Here is a 25,527-nt window from a genome sequence, read left to right as displayed (position 1 = left end):
ATGCAAGACAAATATAAGGCTAATAAGTAAGGAATAAGTATTTTAAAGGGATATTTTAAGTATATTTAAGAATAAAAGTAGAATTGACTGGAAGTTTAACTTCCTTGTACTTAGTTTATTTTTTTAAAAACTGTTACAAACAGACAGAATATAAGGGTGTTTTGGTTTGCATTGCTTTAACCCTACATGAAGTTCACATGCTGGACTCTAAAAACTGTGCTTGCTTGAGGCTTTTAAGATGTATTAGCTTTGCTTGCAAAGGAAGAAGCCTGAAATATGTTCCTTATCTGCAAAACTTTGATGTTTATTTAGAAGGGAAATAGAACAGAGTTAATGGTAACAGGATGACAACCGTAATTAAAGGCTGTATATAAACAACACTATGTAGGTTGTACTACTATGAAAATTCTGATGTGATATTAGGAAAGCTACAGTTGCCTTTCAGGATGAAGGGACAAGCTGACGCTCTGCTCTCCAGTTCCAGGTTTGCCTATCCTGGCGTGGAGCTTCCCCGAGGGACCCACACTGAGCTGTGCTGGGCTGGCAGCTCTGCGGCAGCCGTGCAGCATCCGCACGGTGGCAGCCGTCGTTTGCGGTGCTGGCAGCACAGGCCTGCGGGCAGGAGGTGGGCAGGGGCTGGGGGACCGATGCAGGGTCGGTACTCAAGCTGTGCATCTTTCATCGCAGGCTTACAGTCTTATTTAGAAAGGTGCACGCAGCACGATTGCAAGCCCAGTGAGGGAGAGCTTCCTTACCTCGCTTAGAAACATGCTCACAAGCAAAACTTACAACTCTTGGTCCTTTTTTCCCCCCCTTATTTGCTTCAAGAAAAACAGATGAACAGAGAAGGTTGTTCAGTGAAAACACATTCGAGGCTTTGCAATTGCAGGTCGCTGGGTTTTGCTTTAACATTAGGGGGACTTTCAGGATGCTTGCAATACGAATGTACATGTACCTCAATATGCTAAATGGTTTTTTATGCTCCATTCTCTTAAGTACAAAGTATTTACATGGTTTTCACAAATATATTAAGTTTTGTTAGAATTGGGCCAAGGAATAAATTTTCCGTTTATTATGCCCTCAGACAGAGTAGTCGTCAGAGCTTAACTTTTCTTCTCTCTGCTGTGGCAGTAAATAGTAAAGGCTTTCTTTTAAAGATGAGTCTGTAAACTGCAGTGTTAGCATTACAATGATTTATGTAGGAAATTGCTTTAGCACTGTCAGAGGCCTTCAGAGAATAATGTGGCAGTCTTTCATATTTAAAAAAAAAGATAAAAATCCATGAAACAGGCTACAGCAAGAATGTCTGTCTGAAACCTGGTTATCAGAAAGCTGGTTCTTCCTGCCGAGCGGTTCCCAGGTCTGGTGGAATCACAAGTATGTCTGTCTGAGGGCCTGAGGTTTGGGGACAAATGGTATGGGTTTTTGTCATCTGCCTAGAATTCAAATTCTTCTGGGTTAGTTTACCATTTCTCTGACAGGTCTTACAATGACATCCAAAAGGTTTTGGATAGCCAAGACTAACTATATTTATCTAAAGCGTAGTGATTTACGGAGGGGGAAAGAAACAACTTGGTTTTGGCTGCTGAAACCTTCCTCAAGTCATCTGTTGAATCTTCAGACAGTGTTCAAAAACCAAGTCTTACCTTTGGGGTATTATTATTCTTTTTTTTCATTGCTTGCTTATTATTCCATTGCCTCTAAGTAATGAGCAAGATATGAAGAGGTTTCTCTTGGCATTCAAACAGTATAATTAAGTCAGTTTCAAGATAATATTTTTGTTTGTGTTGACCCTTTCAGTAAGATGACCTGAAATCTTTTCTTCAAAGGTGAGCTTAAAAGAAAAACCATCCATTAGGAGTATGTTTTCCATGTATTCATTAAACCATTCTATCTTTTGTTCCCCTTTTTACTTTGGACTACAATTACTTGTTCATATAAATTCTGTGATCCAGACTTTAACAAGGTACCTTTTTAGTTCTCTGTCAACCATAACAAGCCCCTTTTTTCCTTTTTTTTTTTAATGCCCTGGGCTCACTAGGATTAGGTGAGCCATTTTATTAAGTTTGTGACCAGCAATGCTTCTAACTCGGTGGTGAAGATAAATGAAAGAAATGTAAGTGGCTTTATCCTTCACAGGATTATGTTTCAGAGTACAGTAGATGCTGCTCCTTGAGAAGATGAGAAATGAGGAGGGCTGAATTTTTCTTATAGTCTGTTAAATCGATCATTTTTAAAATGGACTCTTATTTACAAGTGGCAACTCAAAACTGTGGATGGATCTGTCTTATTTGGACTGTTCCCACAACTGGAAGGAAGACAGAAATGCTTGGAGATTTGAGTTGCAGACTGGCTGAGGAAACTTGAAGTCTAATACCCTGAGACTACTTGAAGTTTGTGCTTCTCCTGTGGTTCTCTTACTTTACTTCAGTTGAGGTTTTGGCCCGTAGACCAGAGGCTGTCTGGGACTGAACTGGGATTTTGTTTAATTAGAGCTGAGTAAAGTACAGAGCCTTTCCCTTACTTTCTCTTCTTTTTTTTCTGGAGTGTGGAACTGATACATTTCCTAGTACATAATTGTGGTCTGGATCCCTTGAGCAGAAGCTAAATGTGACTTGTACCCAGCAGAAGGGTTATACAGATGTCAGTTCAGATCTCTGAGTTCAGAGTTCAGGGACACGTTCAACTCTGTAACGTAGCCCTCCAAGCCCGTGGGAGGAACTGCTAGTACCAAAAAGGACTCCGAAACCGGAAAAGAGCATGTCTGCTCCTATCTTCAGTCTTGACCTGAAAAATAAACTTTCTGGTGACTGCAGTGATGCTGTAGAGAGAGAAGTCAGTTCTTCCAACAACATAAGCTTTCACTTTTAGGGGTAAACTTAAGTAACTTGGAATTGGGAAGTTAATGAATGGAAGTTGCATGGCCACCAGTGGGACCTCATTTTTTTACTAGTAATTTCAGACCATTTGTTAGTCGGAAAATCTTTTTCCCATTAAGCTGTTGTAGTACTTCAAACCTGTCTCCATCTGCAGATAATTAGATGAGTTTTTTAGTTTGATTTAAACTTTTTGTGAATTTTTATAAATGGTCTGTTAGAAGTATTGAGCAGTCTTTTGATGAATTTGGGAATTGGCTTTTAAACCAAATGTATTAAACGATGATTGTTCTTCATGTTCTTCTTTTTATATCTTGAAGAAACTTTGTGCAGTTTATGTAAGCAGCTTCCATTCCTTGGCAAACGTCGTGCAGTGGTCACAAGCAGGCTTCCCAATGAGGTTGTGCACACTCCGTCCTTAGGGGTATTCAGGATCTGGCTGGAGAAAGCCCCTGGGCAGCCTGGTCCAAGCAAAGAACTGTCCCTGCTCCGAGCAGGGTATTGGACTAGAGACCTCCAAGTCTTGGGGACTGTACTCTTGTGATGAAGGTACATGATCATCTTGTTAGAAACTTGAGGTTCTGTCCCTGACTTTCTGCTGACCTTCTTCCACATAAGGACACTGCTTCTCCTTAAAACCTAAGGCCAGAGGCTTTGCCGCGTATAGTGCAAAGTGAAATTTCTTTCCTATGAACTTTGGGATCCCCTACTTAGAAATGGGGGTTAATTTAAATGGGATTGTATTTATTAGAATTATACTGGGATTTTCTGAAGAGAAGCTTTGTAAAAGTGCAGGAACTTAAAGTGGATGCTAAATATTAATCTGAGATTAATATTGAGGGTAGGAGGATGGCTCCATGTGGAAGTTGCATTGCATCAGGATAAAAATATTTTCTGTAAGGCTGCAGGTAGCTGCCCTTCTGTTCCTCCTGATGTTCGTGTGATAATGGCTATTGTCAGGCAGTAGCGCTGTGTCTCTGCCTCGGGAATTGAACTTGCAAGCCACGAAAGCTGTGGGTTAGCAGCATCTTATATGCAGAACTTCCATGTCAACAGTGTTGGTAAAAGGCAAAGACAGATTTCCCTTAATTCCCCTCCAATTTTATAGCTTTCTTTCAATGTTGAGTGTTAATACAGTGAGTTTTTGTGACTGCTTGAAGAAACAAGCCTGTTTTTATTAATAAAACATGAATTTCTGTAGCTTATTACAGTGTTCTTTTAATTCTCTAGCCATATTTGTTGAAAATGCCTGAATTTGCTAGGAGGTCATTATCTGAAAAGCATTAGCATGCCTTTGCATATTTTGTTTGTTCCTTCCTTGCTAACTAGAGGAGTTAGTCTGTTAAATGGTAAGCAGTTGAAAAAAAAAAATATTAAGGTGGTGTGCTAAGGCATGCAAAGATGTATGGTGTGGGCTTAAACAGTTCTGAGAAAAACCTTACAAGCAACTCAGCCTGGACAAGAGGCTTGAACTAATGATAATTAATGTTGTATGTATTAATAAATACAGATTCTAAAACAGATGTTTGGGATTTATATGCTGCATAGGTGTTTTGTAGAATAAGTTATGAAGTGACACGTTCTTACAGCATTGTGTACAATTGTGTGTATACATTTGTGCAAATGAAGGTGGAAGTCAGATCAAATTTCTCTGTATGAGACAGTGAAATTAAGGGTCTTCATAAGTACCTTTTATTTTTTCTAAAGAACAGCTTAAGGATAAATAGTCTCCTGAAACAGACTTGGCAGTTGGATGAAAAATGCTTCAAATGGTGTTTTCACCTTGTTCTGTCATTACCAGGCAGCAGGACCATCGGAGTTAATTGACCCAGCCTATTCTCGAGACGGCTCATCTGTGGCGTATGGACTCGATATTTCTGAAGGCTGGTGTCCTTTCTCATGGTGCCTGTTGGATTGAGCTGAGGTGTCTGAACAGGTTACTGTCTCCCGCTGTCCCTCCTGATGCTCTGCTGCAGGATATCTGGCAGAAGAGCTGATGGTGGTGTTGGGCGAGTTTGGAGGCTTGGGTTAATAGTACAGCGAGCTGTGTGCTGGGGCACTAGGCTGGGCAGTGATTTGGTCTGAGGAGTGGCACCTCTGGCAGCATGGTCAGCTGGAGACAGAAATGGCTCCATCTGCTGCAGCTAAATCATGGAGGAATTGTGGAACTATGAATCGGAGCCTATGGATGGGCTGTGTTGTTTACAGTCCCAGTATTGATGGAGGTCCCCTGTGCTGAGCTCTTTCAGATGTACTTGTTCCCCTGCCTCTTCAGCTCTGTTGACAGCTGCCGTGCTCAATTTTGAAGAAATAAAATCCTTGTTGGTGTAGTGGCTTAAAAACAAGGTTGCAAGCTTTTAAATGGCCTTATATTTAGAAGGCACTTCAGTATCTATTACAACTGATTGAGTTCCTACTTAATGGCATAATCCTGGTAAGATGGTACTGCTGTACAGACAATCCTGCAACTCTTTGTGGAGCAGGGTTTCCTCCCTCAAACCTGCTCCTTATACAGCTTGGGCAGAGGCTGCCGCCTTCCTTTCTAGAAATGTTTCCCAAGCTTGAATGCAGAAAGAAGGCAGCTGAGTGTTTGGAGACTTCAAAAAAAACTGTGATGTTGAGGCTGTGCTCCTCCTATCAGACCTGTTTGTAACCTGCTGTGTATCAGCCCAGCTGGGTAAAATGGCAGATCCTGGTTTTCAAATATAGATAGGTTACCCGAAACATTACAGCAGGCAGACTGATAATTTGGCTTGAATTTTAAATAGTGTCATAAGAAACATTCTGCATTTAACTGTTGGCATTTTTACTTAACGTTTCCCTACTGTAGCTTATTTAAAATGGTGTTTGTGGAAAAACTGAATCTAATCCTCATTTACTTGCATGGTAGTTGTTTACAGCGGCTTTGGCTCATTGTACTTCTGTGTATCTGGCATATAAACCCTGGGACTGTCGTCATCTTCTCTTCAGCATGCAGAAGAGCATTGCCTAGCAGTAAAGTAGCTTTTTTATCAATACGCTTTATGTTCGGTTGCTTGCAAAATTCAGTAGTTCCCTATAGGTTTTCTCATCATTAGTGCTAATTAAACCCGGTTCCCCTGAATGTGTATGGAAGAAAAAGCCCCTTATGCAGTAGAACAGGATGTCTGCAGCTATAGAGTCTTGTAGGCAAGGCTGGAAGTCTGCTATGGCTTCCTAGGACGTTTTGGGTTGTATTTAGAGGAAATAAGTTTGAGGGTCACTTCCCCTTGCTTCCCCCTAAAATAGAGGGGATCCTGGTTCTGGAAGTTGAGCTATTGCAGGAAGCATAATTAACCTCATAGCATACTATGTTCTCTCATTGGGTTTAAAAAAATGATGCTGTTGTATCTAGTGATGACAAAGCATGAAAGTAGCTCTGGTTTTCATTGCAGACCTGTGAGATAAATCTAAGCCCACTAAACCTCCTCCATTCAGATTTAATAGTCTCCTTCAAACAAGCTCTTTATGGAATGGAAGTATTACTAAGTGGTCTCTGTTAGAACTGATGGCATTTCATTATACTTAAAAGGATTTTTGTAAGCATGAAGTGGGCCTGGAACTAGGTCTAATGACATTACTTTGTCAACTTGGTACTGTTTTATGATTTTCTTCAAATGGAGCAAAATAAAACTCTGGGCTATTGTGGCTGCAAGAAAGATGCTCGAAGTGTGACTGCAGCACAACTGGTACAATAATGCCTTCCCAAGGGAGCCTGGAGCTGAGAACCGTCCTTCTCTGTGCAGTGCAGGCTTCCAGGAACCGCTAGAACACCCTTCTCTGTTTCCCAGCTCAGAGGGGAGAGATAATCAACACCCACAACTGACTTTCTAGGTCTTATTTTTATGCTTCACATGGAGGTTTGCTCTGGGGGGAGCATATTCCCATCAGATGTTCGAAGCCTGGAGGAGATGCAGTGTCAGGGGAGGTACCTGGAGCTTGAATATCCCAAACAACTCCGAGTGATGGAATCAAACTAAAATAGCTTGGGGTCCTCTGTCCCATGACTTTCATTAGACTTGTATCTGATCTATTGAGAGGCCATAATTATAGTAGCCAAGACAACTTTACCTCGATTAGAGGATGAATCTGGCATTTTCCTGGTAATCTGGGGGTCACATCTAATGCAAATTCTTGTGATTCTTAGGGATGAAGGAGTTGACTCTCTGATAGAATGCATTTAAGGGGAGTCTTGTTTATGCATTTAATTTATCCATGTAGCAGTCCAGAGAATTGGAGGGTTTTCTCTTTAAGTGGTCCTTCCTGAGTAGAGATTGTAATAGCCTATCTGGGATGCAGATATGCTTACTTGGTTTATATTTTGGAAAACATTTTGCAGCACAGGGCTTTGAATCGGGGAATATATATTCAACCAGCGATGTTCTGTCCTTGTCCCTGTGGCACGGGTTAAGGACTTTGAAATAGCAGCGATGACCTTATTTAGGTAGTGCTCTGGAGTAAGGAGTAACTAATGCAACTGTTGCTTCATTAAAAAGAAAACACATTTTTTTCAGACACTCACAGCTTTAGCAAAACAGTCTTTTGATACTTGAAACTTAATACTCTTTGTCTCAGTAGCCTTTGTTTTTATGTGACAAATTTTAGACTTTGAGCTGATGGAGCACAAAATCTGAGCGCTACAATAGCAGCTTTCTATATGCCTGAATATAGCTTTGTTTTTAAAAACTACAAATTAGTATGCTAGTGCAGGCTTATTGACACTAATTACTCTACCTTAAAATATCAGTCTGCTGTAAAAACAGTCTCTCAGGTATGTGATGTTAATACCAATTTCTGTGTTGGTCCCAGGTGCTGAACAGCCTGCATTGGTGGTCATGGTGTTGGATTGTAACCTAAATTTCTAATATTTGACTTCGATGCCTCAAAATGGGCATTGGAAGTAAGCAACCAGGCTATAAAATGTGGGATTTGAGATTGTTAGAAGTGACAGGGTATCCCTTGGAGACCAGGGAGTGGAAGCACAGAGTGAGAAAGACTTTAAGGAAATGTAAGTGAAGAGCAAAAGCTGGTGTTGTCATATCTCCTTCCTCTCACTAATTAAGTCCCCCAAAACTGAGAACAAGATATCCGTGTTGCAATTAAATGTGGGGCCACAGCAAGATAAGAGTTGAGGTTAGAGATGCAGAAATAGAAACAGCACCATATTAGGTAGATGTAGAATTGAAAGGCTTTGGTATATTCAAGGAGAAAAAAACACGTTTTCCCATGAGGGGGACTGAGTCATCTACTTTGTGGAAATGGCAACTCCCACAGTCACAGATCTTGTTACCAAGTCAGGGTTGAGGCAATTATGATTATAGTAGCAATTGTAGTGTGTGTATGTGCGGAAAGAGGAGAGGAGCAGTTGGCTGCAGGCCTTTAATTGTAACTAGTGATGCAGTTAAAGGCAAATGCAGTTAGATGCACCTCCCCTTCTCCTGATTTGAAGGAGCGAGTGTGGCACGTACCCATTTCTCATGGGAGCTCGCTGGGCTAGGTGCCTCTCCAGTCTGTTTGGAGGACACTTAGCCCCATGCTGTCTTTGCAGAAGACCACAGAGCATGCCAACCTGGTCACTGCCTGTAAAGTTGTCACCTTGCAGCCTCCCAGCATCCACAGTCTTTACATTGGGGATACTAAAGGGCGTATCCATGTTTATTTCTGTTAATATCTGGTATGGACCAGTTACTCATGGATTACTGTTGTCAGGTTCACTCTGCCACCATCATGTCTTGCAAGAGTAAGTACCTGGAGTGTGTGTGTGTGGTTTGTAAAGTGTAACTAGGCGGGGGGGGGGAAACCCCTCATCTGTCCCAAATCAATCTTCTGATGAGCACCTCCTAGTTCTAGTGTGGAGTGACTTGTGGAACATGGGTCTTGCTGTCGCCTTGTTCATAACCCTTACGGTAAGGCAGCTGCTCCGTTCCTTGAATCAATTTAGTTGCCCATCTGTATGCATTCTCGAACTCCAGTGCATCCTCCTGGGATGTGGAGAGCAACTGCACGCCCCATCAGGATGCGAATGTAGCAAGGCTTTATACAATGGTGGAATTGCTAAATACTCATTCTTTACTCTTTCCCCGCTGCTCTATCCTCAACACCAAGCCAAGCTTCCAGACGTTTCAGAAGCAATTTATTTTGTAATTCCATTTGTTAGCTACAAGTGCTCTCCAAGGTCATAGGTTTTAGCATTAAAATGAAGCAATTGATTTATAATCTCACAGATTGAGAATAAAGATAAGCAGCAGAGAAATCAGAACCCTTGAGAATGTGTTTACTTTCTAGCAGCTCTTAGTGATATTTCTGTAGGATGCTGGTCATTAACTTCTTAGGAAATAGAAAACAGGGACTTGGGAATGGGAGCTGTCTCTCTTCTATTTTCCCTAGAACAAAACAACCCTTTCCTTTCAATTTGATTTTTATAAGTAAATTCTGTTGTGCATTTATAAGTCGTCTTCAAATATCCAGGAGTTTTTCTGTTCCGAAAAGATTCCTTGTAAAAATTCAGCTGGTACAGTTGCTAATTGTTTCCAATGTGCACACCTTTGAGGAGCACGGACCACTGCTAGTCCAAAAGGAACTTCACTGGGTGTTCAAATGATCTATAATCTGGCTTACTTCCAGTGCTTAAAAAAAAAAAGAAAAGAATGTCTGAACTGGTCTCCTATCTCTAGAGGAGGTTGCGTCATGCTAGGCTTGAGGTAGGTTTGTAGCACACACAGACAGTTGGTGCTCCATGTGCCCTCTGAGATGGTGAAAACGTTCATTGTCAGTCCCACGTTAAGTCTACTTAAAATAGTGCTACCAAAACACGTTGCTCTTATTTTAGCAGGACGTTAATAGCAATTGCACGTACGTTTTCTGTGTTGCTTTGGCTCGCTGGTGGCACCGTGCCTCTCGCTACGTGTGAAGTGGATGCTGTTGTCTAGCTGGTTTATCTCTTGACTTGATGGCCTTTTTTGTCAAAAAGGATAAAGTATTTCCTATTACACTATTGCACATTATTGTTGTGCTACTGACTAATTCACTTTGACTGTAGAAATGTATCACCTGCAAACCAGAATGATGACGTTCTTCAGAGCTGGCCCTGTTGTGTCTTTTGACAAAATAAAACTAAGTTCTCTTGGGAATTTTCATATAGATAAGGGCTTGCTTATACACAAGCTTACACTGATGCAGACTTGAAGCAGTAAGTGACAGGAATACCATCGAGCTAGTTAAGTGCAAATAAGCCTAGCTTAATGCTAAACATATTTAGAAGACTTATAGGAAAAAGCATGAAAATAACTTGCTATGTAAGTGGGCTGCTTGTCCTAGTCCTGATTAGTCCAGGGGGAAGCAGAGCTTTGCAAATATTAGGAATAGTTTTATATGGTAAAGAATCCACTTGATTAGCTAATTAGATTATTTATATTTTTCTTTGTAAATAGCTTAGTAAAAGCTGACTGACTGGCAGAAAATGAGAACACTTGTTGTACCAGGACTGTGCAGAGATGGAGGCCAAGGCGCAAGCGTGCGTTAGGCTTGCTGTGTTGGGTTTGCCTGCCTCTGGCAGCCAGCAAACATCTGTACGGGTGGTGGCTTGTTTCTGCATCTGTTTTCTCCCTGCAGTGTCTTTGATGCTGTTTGAAGGTCACAGGTCTGACAATCAATTTTATTGGTTGATGCTTTTTATTAATTTTTTTTAATGGTGTGTTAACTTTTATAGACAAATTGAAATACTCATTTGTTATGTCTACAGCGTGACTCTATTTATAAAAAAAAAAATTGAATTAATGCTAGAGAAGCAAACCCACCCCAGGTGAGATAGGTTCTGTTCTAATAACTTGGCTTTTTACCAGACATTGTAATACATTAATTTTTTTCTTCAGCAGCAGAAGGCTAAGGGTATAAATTCAATCCAAGTAGACGAATCGCTGCCATCAGTTTAGTTGTGCTTTACCTGAATCCACAGGGCAGTGAGCAGCAGCTGAGACAGCGGTTCAATTAAGATTGTGGTACAAGTAAATCCATTGTATTGTTACAGAGGCTTTCGATTATAAAATTCTTCCATAGAGAGGGTGAACTGACAAGACAAGACAGGCCTGAACGGTGCTTTAGTCCTGTTTGCATAAAAAGTGATTAGACTGGGGTAGATCTGGGGCGGGGGGAGAGCTGTCTGGCTGCTTAGATGACTTCTTTCCCTCTCCTGTTTTATTTAAATAGATGCATGCTTGCTTGCTTTATTCCCCAGCCATAAGCACGTTCATTTTCTTTGCCTTTTTGGGAGCTTGTGATTTCACAGACTTGATCTGACTAGCTCGTTTTTCCTCTAGCAAACTAGCAAGTAATCGTGAGTGGGACAGTCTCCTGCCACTGCTTCAGAGAAGTTTAGGTGCCTGAGTTAAAAGGCCAAATTGCAAGCCGTTTCATTGAATTATTTTATATTGTCACACTGCATATCAACAATCTTTCCTTTCCATAGTTTAAAAATAACTTGATGATATCTCCTTTACAAGGACTTGAGAACTCTGCTGGCATTTAAAATTCATCTTCCCTTGAAAGCATTGTGGTGCCTTCAGCTTCTCAGCTATGTTGAGGGGTAGAAAATTCTAGCTGTTAGAGCTGTGGGGGCAGCCTCAAGAGCCCCCTCTCTTTTTGTAATTGGTTTAATGCTTTCTAATTGTAAAAAGGTACCTTAAATACCCCTATTGTCAGGATTTTTCAAGCTGTATGAATGTGAAATCAGTGTAAACTTGGTTTTCTGTGCTGCCATTCAGAACTTGCTGCCTGGTTCACAAATACTGTGGCTTCTTGGAAAAAAATCATGATGGGGCAGCAGTGATAGAAATGAATTACTGAGTGGAAGAACCCCAAAAGACCTCTAAGTAGTAGATTGATTGCTTTGTCAAGAGACTTGGAGACCTACTGAGCATAGAAACGTAGAGACTGAGGGCAACTGCTCCCCCCCCTTTCTGGGAGGAGTACCAAACTGGTGTCTTGCTGGGGGTGATGCCCCGAAAGGCGGAAGGTGTATGTGCGCATCCACAGTGACACGGGCTGCAGGCAGCCTGGAGCTCCTTCTAGGAAGCGGGTTTACTCCGCTGCCTGCTGGGTGTCTCTCAGATTTCTCTTGAGCCCTTCCAAGCTGCAAAGGTAGCAATGACGTTAGCTGTCTGTAACCTGCCGCCTGCCTTCCTCTCAGATGTATTTCATGTACAACCTCAGGCTTTTCTCATTTGCAGCTTAACTTTGTTATGAGGTGACTGCTTTTATTTCCAACTTCATTGATATCTATTACAAACTTGCCCTGCAGTTCAAGAAAGAAGGTGCCTCGGTTTCCATGAGCAACCCTAAGTGGAATTCATAGCGTGCGTAGCTTTTACAGTACTGATGATATATGTTTTGACCCTTTGTTGTTACTCAGGGAATTTAGAAGGGGTTTTTTCCCACAAATAGTGATTTACTCTACGTTAACACTTAAGAGTTCACCAAGCTGCTGTATATAGGAGTTGAGAGATGCAGCAATGAAACCGAAAAGCGGGCAGTCATCCTGTAGCATACAGCTGAATGTTAAGCATGTTTCCAGGACAAGCTGTCAGCTTTGGCGTTTGGGTACCATGTAATGTAGATGGTGTAGCTGAACTGGAAAACCTCTAGAGCATCTGAACAAAGATCCTGGCTGCGGGAGGGAGATCGTGCTACCACAAAAGGTCCGTTTCAGTAAATGGAGATGTGGGTGTGTTTGGAGGGGATTAGAAAATGGTGCCTGAGAGCGAGAACTCAACGCTGTTGGCATGCGTGCCAGACCTGACCGAGGCGCTCTGAACTGGGCGTTTGCTAACTGCAAACTGTGATTCTCAGCTCTACCATACAGAGACATTTAGGTGGTAAAATACCCTGCTGGTAAGTACATGTGTTGTGTTACACTGTTCTCAACCTGTGCTTTTGTTCCTCAGTATTGAGTTCGACCGAGACTGTGACTACTTTGCCATCGCTGGGGTGACAAAGAAGATTAAAGTCTATGAGTATGGTACAGTCATTCAGGACGCGGTGGATATTCACTACCCTGAGAATGAAATGACCTGTAATTCCAAAATCAGGTAGGTGTTGACTTTGCATTTAAACTCAGAGGGCCTTTTTCATTTGCTTATGTGCAGTAGCTGTTTTGCTTTCTTTATCCATTGTGGGAATGGGAGGGGAAAGGAGGAAAGCGGGAGTGGATGGAGAGCTTGCCTTGAACTCTGGGTGGGATCGGGTGGCACAAGCACTGTTACTTGCGTGTGCCGGGCTCATCCAAGGTAATAGGAGCCCCACATAGCTGGAGGAGAAAGGGACATAGGGTGGTGAACTGGTTCTGTGTTCCTGGCAAATGCCAGTGGATACCTACTCAGTTAAAAGGAGAGTAAAAGCAGAGTAGTGGATATGCTCCAGGTAAAGTGTTAGCTTGTCTCAAGGTAGCTTTTGTGCCCAGTTCTTTATAGTAGTCACTGATTCCTCCGTGCTCAGTTCTGTTCATTGACCGGATCCTTTCTATTCTGCCAAGAGGCTGCTAGTTCTCAGGAAACGTGCCTCATCTGCACCTTCTGCCTATGAATTTACGTCTGCCTGAAGTACTGTTCTGCTGAGTCTCATAATATCAAGCTCTTGGGAAAAGACCTTGCTTGATTTTTGCTTCTGTGCTATCATTACTGTCAACCTATTTTAAAAATCTTCTTAGATGACTTAAACCAAAGAAATATAGACCACTGTGTCAGAACTTCAACTGAAAGGATCCGGCTAGCCTAACTTAAATATCCTAATTCAAACATTCTGTTAAAGCTCCAAAGTGAGTAATACAGGCAATCAAACCAATTCAGTATTATAATACAAGTCTCCAGCATCTCTGAACTCATTTGTTTTTATTTGGTACTCTACATTTTAAAAAACAGTAGAGCACCCATAAAAGTGTAAGTAATAAATTTATGTAACAGTCCAGCTTCTGTGAAAACAAAATGGTGTGCAATGAGATTAATATTGGTTTTGAGTCTACTTTACAGCATAAAAGTCATGCTCAGTTTTGTAGTTGACATGTTTCTTAAGATAGATCAGTCACTCCTGTGTCCCTTGTGCTGATTATTCTCGGGAGTTATGTAACACTGTTCTGTGAAGGAAAAGATGAAAATGCAACTGACCCTGGGACTGGCTTTCAGGATGGGTAAAAACAGTCTGAGAGGGGTTTGTATTGATAAGCTGTGCTGATTATGGAGCTTGTGTTTTGCTGGACTTGTGAAATGTTCAGTGTTTTCGACTGAGTCACAGCAGAGTTCCCACTGTTCAGCTTCATTCTTCTGGAGGGAAGAGCAGAATAACAGGAGAACCACCTAGCAGTTGATTAATACCTTTTGCCTTAATTAGAAGGGGAAAAGCAATGTGTGTTTTGGTATTTCTTGATCCATCTGAGATGAATTCCAGACTTGGTACTTCAAATTTGAGAGGGATCTACCCCGATGATCCTGCCAGGCATTAGGAGGTTGGTTGTTCTCCCTCCTCCAGCAGCTGCTGCTGAGAAGAGCCATGTTAGCGCCTTCGGTGATGTTACTCCTGTCAGCTTTGTGCTCCAGACAAGACATCACTTGCATTCAAGATTTCTTTTCTGTTTCAAATTTCTTGCATATATATCTTATATGACGATTCTAAATGTATTGTTTTCTGACTCTGTGCCTCAGCAGAGGTGGACAGGGTCCTCTTCTTTCATTTCCTTGCCCTAGTTTCTCTCATTCCTCCTAAGAAATGCATTTCCCCCCCCCCCCCCCCCCCCCGGCACCTCCACATTATATCAACCTTCCTTCGGCATGTGGGTGCTTTTGGTTTTGACAAATAAAGTTAGGCTGTCAGTCAAACACATCCTTGCTATATCCATTAGCTGTGCTGCCAGTCACTGGTGCTGGGGCTCGCTGGCGCAGTGTCGAGCAGCATAATAACTTGCTATTCTGAAGTGGCGTAGCTTGAGGGAGAAGTTATATATGAAGGCTGTAATTTCATTACGGAATATTGCAGTATGCTGAAAATGTGCCTGTATTATAATAAAAAAATTTAAACAAGTGGAGCCTGCTCTTTGTAAAAAGTCTTGGCTTAAAGCTGTTGATCTTAATTTGGGTGGAGGTTCAGCTTCTTCCAGAGGCTTACTCTACCTGCAAATGCCCTTTCTGATGTCAGGGACAGATGTATTTCTGCTGCAGCACATGGGTGGTACCTCTTTTGTCTGTCACTTCTTAAGGATTCTGCTAAAGCTCTCGGTTGGAGTTTGGGGCTCCATTGTGGTGCTGTCATTAGAAAAAAAAAATAAAAATCCTGGTGTAATAGGACTGTCTCGTGCAAAGCTTTGTCCTGCCTATTTCTAGGAGGCCTCTTAAAAAACAAGAATAAAATAATGTTGCTGAAAACGCTATTAGACACCAGGGTAATGGTGATCTTGCAGACAGCTGAGGGTACGTAGCTGCGCTCATGCTTCGTGAGGAGTGGCAGCCTCCCGTCGGCCCCTGAGCACCCATCCCAGGGCACTCTGCTCCTGGAGCCGCAGCAGAGACACGGGGGTCCGTGCAGATGGGATGTGGTGACATGTCTCTTCTGCTGAGGTTGGCGCACGACACTGGCACAGCCCGTAAATTCCCTTCCATCCTCGTGCGGCACCAGAGCTGTCTGTCCGCAGGCGCTTTGTCTTTCCAAACGCATGTCATGGGAAGCTCACCCTAAATTGATCCTGGTTAACCTTGTTCAGAGTGATGATGCCGGAACATAAACTGTTAGTGGTTATGTTGGTGACTCAGCTTTTGGAGGCTCAGCATCTCTGACGGGCTTTTATAAAAGCAGACAGGTGACAGCATTTGCAGTGACTCGTGTCTGGCCAAGAGCAAGTCTGCTGGCCTGGAGCAGCTGCGGGAAGGGAAGCCCTTGCCCGGGACGGGGCTGGCACCAGCCCAGCCCTGCTCTGCCGTGTGCCAGCTGGGCGCCTGCTGAAAGGTTGAGCTTTGTGCCAGCAGTAATTGATTGTAGGCTTTTCTGGAGCAGAGCCCTGGTACCAGCTGTAGCTGAGTCTTTCTTCCTCTTTTCCAACCCCCTTTTTACACCCACCTGCTTCTTAAATACATTCTTTTTTTTTTTTGTCATCTGCTGAGCTTTCTCATCTCTATTTTTAAGAACAGGGAGGAAGTTGGTGTGTCGGGTTTCTGGTAAATGTGCATCGCGTCCCCCGGGAACAACAGTGGCATAAGCTTCCAGGAAAAACACAAGATGACACATAAATCCTCATAAAAATCCCATTTACAGATTCATAGCTTCAGTACAAGAAACAAATCCTGGCATAGTGTAGTAGCTATAAACAGCACCCTGTGAGCTAATTATGACTTGCTGTGTCCCTGGCTATGGCAGACAATAATCTGCGGTTCCCCCTGCACAGGAGGAGGTGGGAAAGGACGAGGAGAGGATGAATGGCTAGCAGCGAGCCACAGCTCTTCTCTTGATTTATTCAAGAGGCAGATTTGTTGTTTTGCCATAGGTTGCAGGGGGAGAAAAATAAGGAGACCTAGTGTTCAGGTAAAAGAAATTGGCTTTAGGCCGTGTTAATCTACAATAGGTGATGTGCAAGTGTGGTTAGGTAAACACGCTTTTGAAATCGGTGTTTAGTATTCTGCATGTTCACCACTGTGTGTTTGCAGCATCTGTACTTCAGTGATAGATGTTACCACAAACCTCCAAAATCAGCTGCATCTGTTTAGTCAACTGCAGTAAAAGCAAAGCATCAGTAGGCTGTTTTTTAGGAGGCTGCTAGTATTTTATTGTTTTCATTTTTCAGTGTCAATAAATCAAATGTGTGATTGCTCTATCCTAATAGCAGTTCATGGGCATATTGCTGTCAGTTTTTAAAATGGCAGTCAGTTCTCACTATTAAGTCTAAATTAAGCAAAAACTTGCCATATGATATTTTTCAGTTTAAAGTCTTTGTTGTTTGGAGAGGTATGAACTCTCTTTATCCTGAAAAACTTCAGGAGCAGTTGTTGGATGCCCATTTGACAGTAAACAGGTTATAAGAAAAATACACCTTCAACTTTCATTAATTCCAGTTTTCAGAGTAACTGCTTCACTTTGCTATAAGATGAAGTTTTTCTTTAAAAGTACTTGTCTCTTGGCCCTACTAGAGGTTTTCTTTGGATTGATTAGAAAAAAAGATTTGGTTTTTTTTGAACATTCATAATGTAATTCTTTATGTCTCTGGCGTATTTGGTTAGCATTGTTATTCACGTGGATGTTCCTTTCAGTAATGGATCACTCCCTTAAAAACATTTCAGTCCTAAAATTACTGGGCATCGTTTGACTCATGGTAATACACTGGATGTGAAGCACTTGGCACTCGGAAGCAGGTCAGACCACAGCAGTTTGTGCCGTATTAAAAGCTTTAACTCCCTTTAACTCTCGCTGCCAGAGGGGTGGTTGACACTGGGTAACTTGATCTTGGATTTGAGACATTTCAGCTATAAAAATACTGGCTCATGAAAGAAACATCAGTGCGACTGACAACACTAACCAAGCCTGGCCCACTTGTGTCTCCAAATAAAATGAAGGATGCACATAAATCTTTATGGGGTCAGGATTTCTGTGTGTCTGGATCGGATGCCGAGGTTAGGAAAGCGTTTCAGAGGTCAGTGATTAGCTAGCTTTCAACTAGAGTTTCTCCAGGCTAATCTCCTAGGAGAAGGAAAGCTATCACAACTTATGGCAAGATAAACCTCTGGGGTGTAACTATTGCCCTGCTTCTGGATTAAAGAACAAAGGAAAAACTGGAAAAAAATACAGCTACTAGTGTTTAAAATAAGATGGCCTCGCACAACTCCTTTTAATCCAGCACTTTTACGTTAGGTAGCTGGCTTTTGTATCGTATCTCATAGCCTCTGCATTTCAATTTCTCCCTGGATGTGGCTGCAGGCCATCTAAAGGTTGTCTCTAAGAAGGTTGTTTTTATTAACTTCTCAGGGTTAGATGCTTAACCTGTTTGAGGACTGTGTAAGCTGCATTTTTGGTCCATCTCACCTTTGCCCTTTCTCCAGCTTGCTCACCCATGCATTTTTGAGTCTGTTATTCAATTTGTTACCCATGATAACATCTCAAGGGAACACAAAAAAGTAGATATCTTTGAAGTTTCAACAAAATTGCCTGTGTTGGGCATGCAAGAAAGATCAGTGCTTCCCTTGAGGGGAGCATGGCAGTAGCTTCTCAACCCTTTGTAGGTTCCAGGGAAGCCACATGGAAGAGAAACATGGTAATGTCCCAGCTCCAGGACGGTATCTTTTGAGCCTCTATCATCACAGATGCCAGAGAATACAACCAAAGGACAGTCAGCCCTTGGTAAAAGGCATCCTTTACCTGGAGAGGGAGCTCCCCTCTACCTGATCCAACCCTGAATTGCACTCTACAGAGGTTACTTTTGAGAATTTAAGTTACAAAGAAGCTCAGGTATTGTAATGTCAAGGAGAAAGCTCTAGTTTCAGACTTTGTAAAGAGGATTGGGTGGTGATGAAGGGAGAATTAAGGCAGAGAGCTGGAACAGGGTTGGTTTTGTCTTATTATGATCCTTTAATCATATTCCTTAAAAATGAAAGATTTATGGTGTGTGTGACTTAAAAGGTGTTAATTGAACCATTTAGTGGTTGCAAATCCCTAAACATTTTTCACCTGTCAGTTCCTGTTTTCCCCTCTCAGTCTATCTACAAATGCTTTCCAAGTGAGTGTTAACTCCTTGTTAACACCATCGGACTTCAGTGGGACAGAATGCTTAGCTTGATCTTTGCTGTGCCACACCAAATGGACACGCTTTTGGGCACAGAAACCCTTCCTTTTTCTCCATTTATATTGATTGATCTGATAAAAATACAACTACTCCCTACAAACCTGACACTTCTAATATCCTTGGATCTATCACATCTCAGACAGAATTGTTAAACTCTGTCCTTTGTATTTTTCTACCTACTCAGTAATTCCTAATTTTCATTGTCCGGGGTGATTTTCTTTTTTGACAATCCATCTGCCTTTCTCTAGGACCCCCTCCACCTGCTGATGCTGCCTGATGTGCTCTCAAAGCCATCCAGATAGAAGACTGCCCTCTCTAAGATTTGGCCCTGGGCTGTATTATTCCTGCTTTTGTGTGATGGCTAAACTTACGGATTTATATTTTTTTTTTCCCTTAAGCTCCTTGAAGCCCTGTCTTGAGTGGAGATAAGATGGCAGGAGGAGGAGGATGTTTGAACTGATAAATGTCTACCCCCCTGCCATTAGCTGGAGCCTGCTCCCAGCCCAGACCCTCACTGTGTTGTAGCTCTAGGGCTCTGAACCGCTTTTGCTTCCGTCAGTGACTGCTCTGCCTAGAAACAAGGCTCCAGACGTCGGACGTGGTTATCTCTGGACCGCTGCAACCTTCACCTCGCCGTGCTGGTGGGCAGTGCCTGCCAGCTTCATTTCGTCCTCAGGGAGCCACTTAAGCCTCTCTGAATGAGGCTTCTAGTAAATCATAGACTGTCAAGACCTGCTTTTCTGTGTGGGTACCTAACAGTAGTAGAGCTGGCGTAATGATAGCTCCTTGATGCTGCATTTGTGGATGGCTCTTCTACCTACAAGGGCTGAGGACATTAATGTTTTTTAATTAATGATGTATGGTGGAAGAGGTGAAACCAGGGAAAGCATTGCCTGAGCTCAACCATCCTCTTAGCAGATGGTGGTTAAAGATGATGACTTATGTTGGGTAAATAAAACTTTTTTAAGTTTCTGAATGCAAATTTTTAAAACCAAGGGGTGCTGTTATAAGAAGGAAACGTGCAAGTGTGTGAACAGACGATAGGTAGATAGAAGTGCACGCAGGGAGAAGTGTTTGACAGGTTGAAAGCAGTGTCATCAAATATCCCTCTGCACTGGCCGTTCTAAAGAAAGCTCCTAGAGATCCACCGGGGAAGGTGGGTCCTGGAGGCTTTCTCCAAGCATCGTGCAGTGGCGCGCGAGGCTTGCAGAAAGCTGCTGCTGTTGGATGACTTTGTCTCATTTCTGTAAGTTACAGATTAACTTGTGCAGACAGAAGAAGTCAGAGCTGGAAGTCTTGGATCACGCAGTGAAGTTTCCTGCTAATGCAAACACCAATAGCATGTTATTCCTTCCTTGTATTTCTTCAAATTTGTCTTAAAAACCAGCTGAGTTTCTTGCCTCCCGTTATTTGGCTGCTCCAGAACCTCAGATAAGCTTGTTGCTTCCATGCAACTGAACAGTGGTGAGCTATGATTAGTGCTTGGTGTGCATAGTCCCTCTGTAGTTGTAACTCTCACACCACACTAAGTTTGACCGCAGTCAGGAGCAGAACACCAGTGCTGTTTGCTGATATTTCATTAATTGAAATAGAAGTGCTTATATTTAACTACCTTCAAAAAAGAAAAGATTCTTTTTCCCCTTCCGTGTGTAAATTCCTGAGGAAAACAGGATGGAAGTGTATAGCGGAACCAAGAATTTGCTGAGGTATAATACTCCTAAGTCACTGTCCGTGTACCTACCTCATATTTCAATGTGTAGTTGCACTGATCAAAGCAGTACTAAAAAGTTCCAGAATCACGGACTTCTAGTTTATATTGTTGGTTAAAACTTGGCCCCAAGGCTACAATAATCTAGTTAACTGTGTCAGAGCTGTTGGGTGACCTGCGCCAATTGGATCTGTCAGTTCAGCTTCTGCTACATGCATCACAGTTAATACCAACTGGCGTGCTTTTCTGCCAGATGGTGCAAAAATCGGTGAACAAGTATCACAAATTTTCTTACCTCTGTCACATTTTTTGGGGGGGAGTTAGAGGGGAGGCATAGTGCCAGAACGCTACAAGTGTGACTTGGCAGTGGCACTGCTCTTGTTTTGTCTGCTGATCGTTAGAGTTTGTCAGTGGAATTGTCACTTGGTTTTGCACAGCCATTTAATTCAGTTTCAAATATAAACCTGTGCGATCTGTTTTGCAGTTCTCAATCAGAAACATCTCCTAAACTGTCCACAGCGAACAAACTGCTGTTTCCTTCTGGATAGGAAGGGAGGTCTTTCTGCATTTACAGAAAGCTGGAAGTAGTTTCTCAGAAGTCAAACTTTGGTTTGTGCGTAGGTACATGTATAGAACATTACGTATGTGCCAGAGTACAGGTTGATTTACCATCCATGCAGCCATGTGTTTTACAGATGCAGCTTCTGTTAGGGAAGTAGTTGTCTTTATGGCAATAATAATAGTAGTAGCTATTGGCAAGAGGCTAGGAAGTCAAACCCTGAGCGCTCTGTGAGAATTCTTGTGGAATTCAAATTGCAAAACAATTGTGGTTTTAGAGATGAATACATTTAAACAAAAATCCCAAGCCCTAGCACTTCATATTGAGGGAGGCAACATCACTTCAGCCAATAAAGCTTTTCTTTCAGCTTAGGGGGAAGGTTTATGTTCCTGATGGGTTTTCGTTTTGTCCTATCCCGAGTGTTTCAGTGAGGTGGCTTGATCAAATGCTGCATGCTTTGCAAAGACACTAATTGTCCAACATATTGCAAGAGTGATTTTAGTGTTGTAAGGTATGACTTAATGTAAGACTGACTATGGCTTTTTTTTCTTTTTAAGCTGTATCAGCTGGAGTAGTTACCACAAGAACCTGTTAGCCAGCAGCGACTATGAAGGCACTGTCATCCTTTGGGATGGATTCACGGGACAAAGATCCAAGGTCTACCAGGTAACACGCAATCAGGGAGCAATGCTTTCCCACACCGTGGACCACGTCGAGGGATCAGTATTCAGTCTGAAATTCTGCTCCTAGTATAGCAATAGGCTTTTACATTCCATAGGGTGAAATGGATGCTCCTCCTGTTTGGTAAATGTGTCTCATCTGCGCAGCTTTATTGAGCTGTAGTCCTCCAAGGGAGGCAGCTATATCTTCTTGCTGCAGTCATGAGGCAGTTGACATTTTTTCACTGCTGCTTTCGGGTAGGGAATCTGCACAGGGAGAAGCCAGTTTCTGGAAGTTGTTTGTCTCGGCTTCCTTTAGAAACCTCTGCCTCTCCATATCTGTTCCACTTCAGTCTTTGTCAAAAGCCTATTGTAAAATCCTGCAGTGATTGCTGCAGGTGCTTCATAAAGCAGAAGAGCAAAATGCAGGCTTAAGTGACGAGGCTGGGAGAACAGAGCGGTAGGCAGAACCCTTCCTGGTAGAGTCGTCTCCTTGGCAGAGCAGCGTACGCACACAAGTGGGCTGAGCTCAACAGCGAGACCAGTTTCAGGACAACTTCTTGGCTCTTTGTCTTTTTCAGGCAATTTGAACATTGTGTTCCTATATAATGGACTCTGAGAGGCTTGTGATCTGAACAAGGAGGTCGGGAGAGAAGATGGCCCGTTTGGGGAGAGGCTGGAAGTGCTGCAGGCTGTTGTGTAGATAGCATAGTGCATTGAAAGTGGTCAGGGATAATGAATGAACTGCAGGCTAGCCTTCAGTTCCCCCTTCTTGACAGCTCAACATGAGTTTTAATTCCTGTTTAAGCCCTTTTTCATTGTGTTTTGGCCATTTCAGGATTGTTTTCACTAATCCTTTGCATATCTCAATTAAAAAGAAATTATACTGGACAAAATAAATCTTGTCTGTTTTCCTCTCAAATATATTTTGCATTTCTTTGAGGCTGAATAATGAACCTAGAGAAGACCAGCTGTTGCTTATTTTAAAACAAACTCATTTTGCTTCCTATCAGATTACTTGAATTTTTTATTTAGATTTGCATAGAGGCACGCATACTGACATCTGCTTCGTATGTATTAGAAATCCTTTAGTGACTTTGTCCTGGCGAGCTTTTTGTGTCGTCGTCTTCCAAGCCTGTATGAAGCCTTTAAAGCGTTTGACTGAATTTCAGGTTTCGTTCAATGCGGTGTTTTGCTGCCATGTGGGATGTGCCAGCATAGCAAATACAGCTTTTCTGTGTCTTGGGGGAGGGTGTGCAGCCTTATAAGAATGTTTGAGTGGAAAAGCACAGGATTAGACACCAGAAGCTTTGTTTAATAACTCAGTAGGAAGGAGAGGATTTCTTGGACTTTGAGATGTTTGAAATGGCTTTGGACAAGCATCTAATCAGTATTGGGAGGTAAAACTGTGATCTACTAGTGAGAAGCAGCACACGCTGGAACCACAGCCAGTCAAACAATGCTGCAAAAACAAGTCTTTAATGTATATTTACTTGTCATGGTTTAGGCTGCTCACTCACTCCTCCCCCGATGGGATGGGGAGGAGAATCAGGAGAAAAAGGTAAAACTCGTGGGGTTTACAGTTTAATAGGACAGCAAAGGCAAAGGAAAATAACAACAACAATGCTGATAAAAGAATATATGAAGCTGGTGATACACAATGCAATTTGCTCACTGCCCAGAACCCAATACCCAGCCAGTCCCTGAGCAGCAATCCCTCCTCCCTGGCCAGTTCCCCCCTTCTTATATACTGAGCATGACATCGTATGGTATGGAACGCCTCTTTGGCTAGTTTGGGTCAGCTGTCCTGGCTGTGTCGCCTCCCAGCTTCTTGTGAAAATTAACTCTATCCCAGCTGAAAACTAGGGCATTCCAGAAATAATTTTTTCTTCTTTCAAGTAAAAGAGAGACCAGTTTTAGTTTTTAAAATTGCTGTTTTACTGTTTTCTGCTTCTGTGCCGTGTCTAGCATACTACCGGTATTGGTTTGATTGGGAGTAAAGATAGTTTTTTGAGAAACTGCTAAACACAGTAAGCTTCTCTGTCCAGGATTCTCCTGACAATTTATACCAGACAGCATGTGGGTTTTTTTACTATTTTATCAGATTACAGCTCACTACCTTGCAATATTCTTCTTGTTTCTCTAAACAGGAACATGAGAAAAGGTGCTGGAGTGTTGACTTTAACTTGATGGACCCAAAGCTATTGGCTTCAGGCTCTGATGATGCCAAAGGTATTATTGTTTTTCAGTCTCTCTGCAGAAGGCTTACACTTTGTGTATTCCCTTTGAGGAACAAAAAAGTGATATTTCAAGTAGCTTCCTTCAATATTGTAGTTGACATGGTAATATGTAAAGGTATTACTGAACTGTTTGCATCTTAGCGGAGGAGAGGCTTTGGATTAAGATTTCTTGGTACAATGTTCACATTTTTTGGGTAATGTGCTCTCTAGCTAGTGTTTTCCAGGACACTAAACAAAGCAAAATGTGTTTTAACATTAGTTAAGCTTGTTGAGTTAAAGCCTTGGGGCCTTTCAAAAGAACAGCATGTATTTATATTTCAGAAATGGGATTGTCGGTGAAAAAACACAAGTTAAAAATGCCTGCTGCTGTTTTACTTGTAGCTGTGAATGTTAAAGACTGCGCACAACGAGAAGCTTTCTGCTTTCACGATGTACACTGTTTCTTAGAGCTTAACAGAGTCGGAGTTGGACTGAATGGGAGCACTGGGAGCAGCTCTCAGCTTTCCACCCTCTGGGGTCTTTTGGAGAGAACCCTTAAGACAAGTCCTTTCCCAACATACTGGTAGAAAAATGTTCCTCTTCTAAGAAGAAACAGGAAACTTCTAAAGAAAAGGATAGCACCGAGCGATATGTAGTATTCTTCATCCCTAATGAACAAGATTTTTATCTGTAGTATGTTTACAATATCAAATTAGAATTATTAAGCAGCAAGAGCTCTAGAGTTCCTTTCATAGTCAGTGGGGATCAACTCTCCTAGATGGGCTGATACAGCTCTGGACAGAGCTCTTCATGATTTGCTTTGAAACGATAAATTAATTTTTCATAAACATCAAACCCTGCAAACGGCTCCCCCCCTCTCTAAAATGCTTTTAAATTCTGTTTCAAAAGCAAGCTGTATTAGTCTTTCTTAATTGCATTTGTCAGTCTTAATGTAGCTGGTAATTCCATTTACAAAATGCAGCTTTAATGATTATTTTATATTTAAGGTGGGCTTTAAATGTTTTTGATACTTCCCCCGCCTTCTTTTTGGTGGAAGGCAAGAGTGTTTTCTGTCTGCTTAAATGCAGCAGGAGTGAACATTCACCTTGTAAATTATCAACCTCGTCATCACGTTGCTCCCCACTCATGCTATGCATTTGAAAAAGCTTATCTGCCAGGTAGACTTGCATTTATTAGCATGTGAACAAGTTGTCCAGTTTTGCAAAGCCAGCTGCAAGCAGAGCTCCTGTCTCTAGTTTAACAGTGCACTCTTTCAGGAATAGTTTCTAAAAGCGTAGCGTTTACTTAGAAATTATCGTAGTAAAGTCGGCAGATCTCCATAACTTGCATATCAATTCACAAAAGTCTTTTGAAGGTGTATTGGGGTTTTGGTGAATAAAACTGGGCTGGAACATCTTATCCTTTACTTCCACTGTGGTTTGCCTGTGATTTGCATGTGTAACGAGCTCATTAGAGACAAATGGAGTCCTGTGTGGAAGTGTTGGAAATAAGCACAGATTTTAGAAGTCTTTAAGGTACAGAGCGATAGTAGCAAATGTCCAAATTAGTGTTATAGTGTCCAACGTCCATTTTGGTGATCTCATTGAAAGGGTTAAATGTGAGGAAAAGGTAACACCAATGACGAGTTGTCTTAATTCAAACTTGCCTAACTTTAAGCTGGGCTTT

General features: G+C 42.1%; 1 protein-coding gene across 4 annotated transcripts in view; it reads left to right on the top strand.

Moving 5' to 3' along the window:
* The window catches only part of COP1 (COP1 E3 ubiquitin ligase), a 127,527-nt gene that overhangs the window by 41,263 nt on the left and 60,737 nt on the right, over window positions 1-25,527 (top strand). For all 4 annotated transcript variants that reach the window (XR_008578104.1, XR_008578103.1, XR_008578105.1 and 1 more), the window contains exons 12-14: window positions 12,833-12,976; window positions 21,521-21,629; window positions 23,773-23,854. Coding sequence is in view for 1 of the 4 variants with exons in the window: in XM_054834115.1 (XP_054690090.1) it covers window positions 12,833-12,976; window positions 21,521-21,629; window positions 23,773-23,854 (335 nt within the window). In the remaining 3 variants the exon portion in view is untranslated. The remainder of the gene's footprint in view (window positions 1-12,832; window positions 12,977-21,520; window positions 21,630-23,772; window positions 23,855-25,527) is intronic.

Source organism: Grus americana, chromosome 8 (assembly GCF_028858705.1).
Source record: "Grus americana isolate bGruAme1 chromosome 8, bGruAme1.mat, whole genome shotgun sequence".
Classification (NCBI taxonomy): domain Eukaryota; kingdom Metazoa; phylum Chordata; class Aves; order Gruiformes; family Gruidae; genus Grus; species Grus americana.
The sequence above is the reverse complement of the archived record's forward strand: the minus strand, read 5'-3'. Positions and strand labels throughout refer to the sequence as shown.